The 10,039-nt window shown below is 39.6% G+C and overlaps 2 protein-coding genes across 2 annotated transcripts; both read right to left on the minus strand.

The window, feature by feature from the left end:
• Positions 1-603: 603 nt before the first annotated feature.
• On the minus strand, positions 604-1,323 carry LOC118344212. Its single transcript, XM_035684336.1, has one exon. The coding sequence runs from the start codon at positions 1,321-1,323 to the stop codon at positions 604-606; it is 720 nt and encodes a 239-aa protein (XP_035540229.1).
• Positions 1,324-2,378: 1,055 nt separating this feature from the next.
• On the minus strand, positions 2,379-3,428 carry LOC118344213. Its single transcript, XM_035684337.1, has 2 exons — positions 2,820-3,428; positions 2,379-2,660 (listed from the first exon to the last, which is right to left on the minus strand). Exons 1-2 carry the CDS (start codon positions 3,426-3,428, stop codon positions 2,379-2,381), a joined length of 891 nt encoding a protein of 296 aa, XP_035540230.1.
• Positions 3,429-10,039: the final 6,611 nt, after the last annotated feature.

A 10,039-nucleotide genomic window follows, 5' to 3' on the forward strand; every position in this document is an offset into this window, starting at 1 on the left:
TGTGAAAAAACCTCTGGATGCTGTTCCGGTTCTGGTTCAGAAGAACAATTCTCTTCCAACATGGTTTCTTCATCAACTTCTTCATTAACGTCCTTAGCACTATCCGCCTCCCCCACTGGTTGCATCTGCTCCATTGTCATTCCATTATTATCCGCACGGAAACTCTGATTTACATCCATATTAGACATCACATAATCAGCATCCGTGACCATCCCTGCACCATCTGCGACCCCAACGTGTAGCATTAGATCTGTTGCATCCTCTGTTCCAACATAAGACTTCAACTGCACCCCGTTAGTGATCACCGTATGATTTTCTTCTCCAATCTGCTCCAGTTTTTCCTTATCCTCAGAATCCACCTGCACCAATTGGTCTGCCACCTGCATTGGCAACACTTCCTTCTCGGCATCCAATTGCACCTGTACCTATACCTACTGCTTCCGTCTCCTTTTCCACCACCACATCCTCTGTTTCTTTATCTTCAAGAACCAGCAAAGGAGTTTCAACCTTATCTTCATTCGGAGCTACCTCTTGATCATCCAACAAACCTTTCATACTCTCTTTTCTCCCCCCTTTCTTACCAGCTTTTCCGGGATTACAAGTTCAAACATCATGACCCTGCATCTTGCATGACGAACAAAAAGCCGGAAGTGTTTCATACAATATTTCTTGCTTTTGGCTAGAGGAAATTCCAGGCACTCCAATCCAGAAATGCGACAAAGGAGGTTTTGCAGCATCCACTTCCACACAAAGCCGTGCTCCATCCGTTCTAGTAGCGCACCTCGTCGGATTATCACGTCTAATGAACGTTCCAATCGGTGCCATCAACATCTTCAAGAAGGATTCTTGATAAAAGTTTGGAGGAAGCCCCGGCAAAGAAATCCACACCGGAACCCTTGAGGGTTCGGCATCCTCATTGAACTCAGGAGACCATCTAAAGACACGGTAGAATATCCCATTTATTTCACAAACCTCCCGTGATAATGCTTTGGTAAAATCCACATCATTAGACATACGAACAAACACATTTCGCGGTCTCCTCATAGCAGAAACTACTGGAGTGGCTGTAAGTCCCCATCGATTGTGAATGAAAGCCCTCACCGTATCCAATGACGGACGATTCTTCAAGAACTTGAGAACAACAGAATATCGGAAAGGTTCCGCTGATCTTGCTATTTCTTCTTTGGTAAACTGAAAATAAACCTCACCATCCAGCACCTTTGGAATCCTGGGTGCAAGAACCATCTCCGGAATAGGTTGAGGGACTGCACTCACCAGATCGGCAAAGGAAGGCCGACCGGTGCCACCCTCTCCAGCTGCCATGCAGCCTCACGTACCCTTGCACCTTTTCAGATAAAACTCAAGAAGAGTTCTCAAGAAGGCCACAGCAGTTCTTGGAGCATTTCCGGAAATTTTTTTCCCCTTAGTTTATGGTGCATATATATTTTTTACGCAAGTGAAGGCTTGGCTGCGGCAAGGTGATGCTGCGGTTTGAGGGGAGGAGGTTTGTGGCAAGTGCTCTGTGTGCGTGAGTGTATAAATAATTACAGTGTCGTGCAAGCGGAGGAAAGAAAGGAGCCGTGCATGCGTACGTTTGATGCGCGATGGGAAGACTCACGATGGGGCATTGCGGCTTGCATCCGTATGAATATATGTTTCAGAACCTAGAAGAAAACCCTAGAAAAAAAAAGAGACGTGCATGTGCATGTGCATGTGATGTGAGTGGATAGATTTCGCGTTTGAAATTCAAAGAAGAGAAAATAAAAAAAAATCCGGTAGAAGGAGTTTGACTAAGAAGAGGAAATAAGAATAGAAATAATGTGTGGACTCTAACACACACGTGCTTGGAGGAAAATAATAATAATAATAAAGCCTTAATAAAATTATTCAAATTTTATCCCTAAAAAAAAAAATATAGAGTCGGGTCGTTACAATCTCCCCTCCATATAAAAATTCCGTCCTCGGAATTTGCTAGAACTCAACAACCAACGTACTAATTCTCCACATTCTTTTGTTGTCTTTATTCTAAATCCTTTGTCATTTAATCGAACCTATTATTCCCTGACTTTTAATCCTTTGATATTTATTCTTACACCTTGCTAATTCTTCAAAATTGTAAGCCTCGATAATGAATACGATTACAAGCCTAAAAATAAAAATTCCGCGAAAAGTATTTAAAAAGAAAAAAAAAATCTCCACATGCAATAATCATCTCAAATAAATCATAACCTGAGATTCTCCAAAGTTCAGATCCTAACTCCTATAATTCATGCTAAGATTGAATTTCGTTACCTATAGCACCTATAACATTTCCAGTAGTCATCATGAATACCACAACTTACATAGCTAATACTCCAATCAATAACCAATATTTCTAATTAAGGAAAATAGTTACCAGTGTTCTCATTGGCGGACACATCGGTGTCACGCAACTGTACCAAGGAGAAAACTCGAGCTGGTGCCATATTCTTCTGTCCATCTCTTGTAGCTTGAGTAGTAGCTATGTTCTTCCCAGGACAGTCTCGAAGATGGTGTCCTTCCTTCCCACACTTGAAACATGCTCCGGTTCCCAACAAACATTTCCCTGCATGCCTCTTACTACACTTTCCACATAGGGGAAGCCATCCTGTCTCGCCCTCTCGTGGCCGTTGTCCATTATCCTGACAAGGCCTCTTATCCCTATGTGATGCTGGTTGGAGTTGTTGTTGCTGCTGTCGCTTTCTTTGATTATTGTAATCGATACTTTCTTGAATGTCTTCTTCAGCAATGGTAGCACGGGTGACTAGTTCTGTGAAACTCCGAATCCTGAGAGTACGTACACGCTCCCTAATCCTGCGATTCAGACCGCGCTCAAACTTTTCAGCTTTCTTTTCCTCATCTGGAATTAAGTAACTGGCAAAACGGGAAAGCTCCATGAATGTCGTAGCATACTGTGCTACCGTCATTGATCCTTGAGTAAGATCCATAAACTGGCGAGCTCTCGACTCCTGAAGGGTTTGCGGAAAGAAGTGGTCCAAAAAGATTTTCTTGAAATATTCCCAAGTAATGGGGACTGCTTCCCCCAATTCCAACTGAACCAAAGCCCGAGTCGACTTCCACCATTTGTTTGCCATGTCAGTCAAATGGTAAGTGGCATATTTCACCTTCTGATCATCCGTGCAGTAAAGCACTTCGAAAATTTGCTCCATACGTTCAATCCAGCTTTCCGCGTCTAAGGAATTCAATCTACCATCGAAAGTAGGTGGGTGCTGGTGGGAGAACTGTTCTAATGTGCATCCTACTTGTGTGGTTCTACCTACCACCATATCACCATTGACCATCCTTTGAAAGAAACGTGTCGCTGCAGCAGCGAGTACTTCTGAATTATCATCTTGTACGGTATTGTTCTCAGAGGGGGGTACGCGTGGTCTTCTTCCACGAGGTGCCATTCTAACATGCATGTTTTAACAATGTCAATCAAGATGCATTCAACTACTAAAAGAAAATTTATAACATACTTACTGCAGAGCAGAACTTGCCTTGAGAGACCTTGGCCTAGACATTTATTTCCTTCATTCTCTATTTTCCAAACATTTTTTTTTTTTTTAAAAAAAATTTCTTTGCAAAAGTTTTTCTCTCTCTATTTTGAAAAGTCTACAGAATCTTTCAACCTGGCTCTGATACCAATTGTAACACCCCGTTCCCGAAAAGACATTTTAGAATTTTCAAGGAGCCAGTGTGCTACTACTAAACTTAAATATAAAAAGCTTTTCCTTTTTAACAACGCGCCAGATACGAAAGAATTCCATAAAATAAAAAAAAAACTTCAATAAATACTGAAAATTTAAAATAAGGTCTGCGGAAGCATTTATTAAAAAAAAATACAGAAGTCTTATGTGCTTATCAAAATAATTTATTTAAACCATAGAAATAATCATAGCAAAATCTGTCTAGGCCTCAGCCTTGCCTCCCGGAGTCAAGTCCTGTCCTGCAGTCTCAACTTCATAAATGTCATCACCTGGGAGGGGTTTAAAAACATTGAAACAAACTAAAATAAGTCGAATACTCAATAAGCAACACATCATACAGTAAACATAATAAACATAAGGTGTCTTGAAAAGTGTGCATATTCATAAATACATGCATAAATAACATGAGCATGAACATTAACTTATCTTTCACTTATCATAGGCCGTTACCCACTGTTGACCCCCGTGAGTTAGGGTTAGCGAATCTAAAAAGATTCCGATTCCGCCCGTGGCCGCGGGTTGTGGAATCCATACATAAGGAAGACAATACTGGGTGCACTACCAGCATGCACGACCTGGCAATGCAATATGCCCATAACATAGGTACCGTTTTCATATCATAACATAGGCCGTTACATATTTTATCAAATCATACTTGCATACTTGTCATTTCATAGATTTCAAAAGAAATCACATACATACTTGTCATATCGTATCATAGATTTCAAACGAAATCGCATTCTTTCATAAACGTCGTGATACATGTTTCATCGTATAAAATCATGATTTTTCATAAATATTTTATGAAATAACTCTCTCATAAAATCATGCATTTCTTAAATAATTTTATGAATAATCTTTCACATAAAATCATGCATTTTATAAATAATTTTATGAATAATCTTCACATAAAATCATGCATTTCATAAATAATTTCATGAATAATCTTTCACATAAAATCATGCATTTCATAAATAATTTCATGAATAATCTTCACATAAAATCATGCATTTCATAAATAATTTCATGAATAATCTTTCACATAAAATCATGACTTTTTCATAATTTTAGCATGTTTTGGATACGTAAAAAAAAGGATTTCCAATAAAGGGCATACATGCATAATATCTTTTAAAAAAAGACAAACAGCTCATTGTCCATACGTGTAAGGATATGATCATGCTACTTACCTTGCAATGCTAAACCACTATTTTCGGCACGAAATCGGTCGCCTATAAAAATAAACACGTAATTTACATAAATTTCTAATTAAACAAGTGATTCTAATTAAAAACCTAACTACTAAAATAGTCTATATTTTCTAAACCTAAACACTTCCCGACACTAAAATAGCCTTACCCGTTAGTCTTAAATAAGCAAGGATATTTTTGGAAAATAACATACTGTACATGGGCATTTTGGGAAAATAAAATAGAGGGGCATTTTTGTAATATAACTAACCTAAAGAAAAGAATGGTTTACGGGTTGCATGACCCGGTTTGGTTTACGTGTGAAAGGGATGCATGCATTCGGGTTGAGGGGTGTGATGCTCACCGAGAGAGGAAGCTGATACGCGGCGGCTCTGGGTGGCTGGGGAAGGACCGGAGACGCGACTGGGTTCTCTGGGCAGCGGTGGTAAGACGCCGAGAGGAGGAGTGCGGGAGTTGACGCCGAGAGCGGGAGTTCAGTCAAGCCGCAAACAAACCGAGAGAAAGAGGGGGACGACGACGGTCGTGGCTTACCGGGACGGAGTGGGTGCCACTGGGTTGTGCTGGTCGGCGGTTTCTGTGCCGTCGGAGAGGGGGTTCGGCGCCTCTAGAGGTGGCTACCGTGGAGAAGGTGACTGCATGCTCTGTTTCGGACGTGCAAAAACAGTGGTGCGTCCGGGGCTACTACGGCGTGCTTTGGCGGCTGAGGGTGGTCCGATGAATTCTATGGTGGTCAGTGGTGGTGTCGGCGAGTTCTGTGGCTGAGGGTGGCCGGGCTGTGGCTTACGGTCGAAGAGCTCAGTGCTCTGTTTTTGAGGGCTAAAACAGAGGCGTCGAAAGTGGTTGCCGTGCGTGCAGTGGCGCAAGTGAAGGCTTGGCTGCGGCAAGGTGATGCTGCGGTTTGAGGGGAGGAGGTTTGTGGCAAGTGCTCTGTGTGCGTGAGTGTATAAATAATTACAGTGTCGTGCAAGCGGAGGAAAGAAAGGAGCCGTGCATGCGTACGTTTGATGCGCGATGGGAAGACTCACGATGGGGCATTGCGGCTTGCATCCGTATGAATATATGTTTCAGAACCTAGAAGAAAACCCTAGAAAAAAAAAGAGACGTGCATGTGCATGTGCATGTGATGTGAGTGGATAGATTTCGCGTTTGAAATTCAAAGAAGAGAAAATAAAAAAAATCCGGTAGAAGGAGTTTGACTAAGAAGAGGAAATAAGAATAGAAATAATGTGTGGACTCTAACACACACGTGCTTGGAGGAAAATAATAATAATAATAAAGCCTTAATAAAATTATTCAAATTTTATCCCTAAAAAAAAAAATATAGAGTCGGGTCGTTACAGTTAGCTCGGTATGCCTAGTGATGGGCCAAAGGTTTGTCAATTCTACTTTAGCAAGGAATCTATATTCAGGGATTTCATAGATAGTCTATGAACCTTTGGGGGCCATGCTGGTGCATTGGGTCCAGAGAACAAATATTTCATTTGAGTTTTTGATGGGGTCCCCATACCCTTGTATGGAAAACCTGGGTTTTCTACACTAGGAAGTTCATAGACCTCTCTAATACTCTCAGGAGTGATAATCATGTCAACACCCCTAACAGTTGATGTAATGAAATTATTGTCCACACTTAGTAAAGCGTTAGCATAAAATTCCTTTACTATTTCAATGTAAGGGGCGAGGGCTCCCTTAGTAATTTTCTCCCATCCTCTGTCAACAAATATGTGAGCAATAAATTCAAATGCAGGGTCATTTACATCGCTCATAGTTACCTCTCATTCTCCCAGAACATTTCTCTTGGAGAACACTATCTTGTAGGTTGTCTCTGCTTCCTCACTCACAAACTTTGGACGTTTTGGTCCTTGTCAAGAAGCCTTTGATGTACTCCCTACTCCTTTAGGAGGGACATATCCTTTTCCTCCCATTTTGACTTTTTGAGGGGAGTTCTTTGGAGTTCTCTCATGAGACTCAGACTCTTCCTCACTGGAGGGATGTACTGGAGGTGCTTTGCTGTCGAACTTCGCTTTCTTTGCAATTACTTGTACTTCATCTAAAAAAAAATCTTTCTGAGCATGATCAATACATAGAGTAAATAGATTCACTTTTTTTTTTTTTCAAAATATTGACATAACAGGGCCAAGAATGTGAAAAACTTTTAGCAAGAATGTGTTTCTGGGAAATTATCCTGAAAGCTCACAAATGTTCAGCAAATTTAATAGATACAAAAAAGATCTACACTTAAGCACATGATCATCGAAGCCCCTACAGAACGTGATAGGAACCAAGGTGGACCTACTCTTAAATATCCTTTGCAAGTTCCAGATGGGCCAATTACAAGATCAAGGGCCAAGAAGATCAAGGAAGCAATGCAAGGATTGGTGCAATCCACTTGGGATGAAGCGAGCAAGAGCCCAACACTGAAGATGGGTCTGAAAGAAGAAGAACCAGCTTTGATCCACTTTATTCAAGCTGTGGAAGACATGACTTAGAGATACGGCCTATTGTTATTGGAGGCTTCCAATTTGGTTAAATGATTTATTTTATTAGTTTAGAATAAGTGGGCTTGAAGATGCTTGGCTCACATGTCTTATTTCTTTTGAACTATGTTTTTGGGAAGTTCTTGTATTTTGGCCAAGGGCTTATTTGGAAAGTTACATTTTAGGAACTAGGGTTTCATCAATTTACTGTAGGGGTTACTGTAGCACGCGTACTGTAGCTGGTACTGTTCATCAAGGGTAATTTTGGGTAAAATGGGCATTATTTTGGCTAGGGTTTTGATTAGGTTTGGCTTTAAAAACTCTTTGTAGCCTCATTTGAGAGTTAGACATTATTGAATTTTATTTGTGAGTTGAGTTTTCTCCTCTTGTTCTTGATTGAACTCTTGAACTTATCAAAGGTAAATCACAACCTTTGTGGCGTTCTTCCTTTATAATCTGGGTTCTTGAGACGGGTTCTTCAACGGGTCTAGATTTTAATATAATCTAGGTTCTTGAAACGAGTTTTCATCGGGTCTAGATTCTCCATCCTTGACCTTGATTTTTGGCTTTCTTGGGGAGTTTTCAAATTGATTGTGGGTTCAAGGGAATTCATTCCCACGGGTTCATATCAGAACGACAAAGATATTGAGAGAAAAGATAGCCAAATACACGCACATGCAGCCTTTGTTCGTTACCATCTACCAGAACCCAATATGCATGCCCTTTATTTAACCATTTCAAAAGGATTTTCATGTCTTAAGCCAACTAGGTTTCTGAAACTTCTAGGATTTCATAGATTTTGTAGGAATTGGAGACTGATAGAACCCTAAACAGAGTCCTAAAGGAACAAAAATTTTAAGAAAGAGATTCGTAAGAAAGGACGTACCTTGATTCTGTACAGAAGATAACCACAGATTTCTTGAGATGCACAGACCGAAAATGGTGTGATTTCTTTCTAATTGTGAATCGGGGAAGATGAACAGGATGAATGAAGGAGAGAATCAGGGCTTAATGGTGATTTAGGAGTGATTGACATGCATGGTGCAGTTAATGCTACAGAGCAGCTTTTTGCATTTCCCGCCCAAGGCATGGAACGTGCTATGCACGCGGGTCCCTCTTTCCAATACGTAGAGCATGCCTTTAGAGACAACCCCCCACTCCCATTCTAGTTATTCATGCCTCCTTATTTTTTGATATATATATACACATATATATGTTTTTTTAAATGTTTTTAAAGAACTCGAAAGACAAAAAATATTATGTATTTTCCATTTACAAAGCTTGTGCCTTTTTGAGCAATTTACTTGTCCAAGTTTTGTTACACTCAACACTTTTCCACTTATATAGGAGAGGTATTTCTTGTTGATTAGTCTTCATAATTGATCATTTTTCTTAGGAAAATACTCTAACCACAAAGTGATTATACAAACATAATCTCACAAACTGACGTGACTTGATGTGATTTGTCAGATTGTGTTGTTACTTTTATTATAAAGTACATCTAACAGATCATATGAAGCCACATCAGTTTGTAAGATTATTTTTGTGTAATTCCTTTGTGGATGTAGTAGTCCTCTTTTTCTTAATTGATGACCTGCCAAGAATTCGTGTGTGTGTGAGTGAGGAAAAACAATGTACAAAAATACTTTTTAATATTTTTTTTTCTATACTCCCCCTTTCTTTTATAATTTTTTTCAGTTTTGCTCCAATAAAGGTGAACTATTCTTAAAAGTCAAACTTTATGCTAGGGCCTAGATACCTGAAAAAGCAACTCCGTCCAAGCACAAAGCCATATTTACTCTATATGTCCATTTTGTATTGCTCATTGTTTTCCTCAATGATTGAGACAACGATTTTTTCGACAACGACCTTTTAGAGTTTAGATCCATGCATGCGTGTTCATCTTTTTCCACAATGACTTTTGAACATCTGTTTTCTATAAGGATTGACCTTAATGCATGGCAAGAGGAGACCTTTTTCGATTTAGTAATAGGTTCAACTAGTCTTAGTCAATTCAAGGTATAGACTGCCCCTTACTTTGAGCATTATATGCGTATACGCATGCTGTCAGCAATTTGTTAGGAGATTAGATTTAAGTTCCTTACAGTGCAGAGAATAGAATCCTTGTGTGGTCTTCCTTAAGAGTTGTGCATCAAAAGTAAAACACTTACCAGAAAAAATCTACCTCGATCCCAGCAAGATGAGTTTGTGGAGTCACAAAGCTCAAGGACCATAATACTAAAATGCTTGTATCTTGCACAATGAAAGCAGCATGGTGTTGTTGAAAAACAAAACAAACAAACAAACACCCCCCCTTTTTTATTTTTATTTATTTTATTATTATTATTATTATTATTATTGAGAGAAGAGAAAATAAAATTAGGGCATGTCACACACACCAATGGCCTTCCTTAAAAATTCAAACCTTAAACAATCTAAAGGTTTAGTAAACAAATTGGCCAGTTGGTGTTCGGTGTTGATGTGTTCTAGAGACACTACCTTTGTTTCAACCAAGTCTCTTATGAGGTGATGTCTTATATCTATGTGCTTGATTTTTGAGTGTTGCACAGAGTTCCTGGAGATACTAATTGCACTTGAGTTGTCACAGTAGAAAGTCATAGTATCT

This window comes from Juglans regia, chromosome 13 (genome assembly GCF_001411555.2).
Source record: "Juglans regia cultivar Chandler chromosome 13, Walnut 2.0, whole genome shotgun sequence".
In the NCBI taxonomy this organism is placed as follows: domain Eukaryota; kingdom Viridiplantae; phylum Streptophyta; class Magnoliopsida; order Fagales; family Juglandaceae; genus Juglans; species Juglans regia.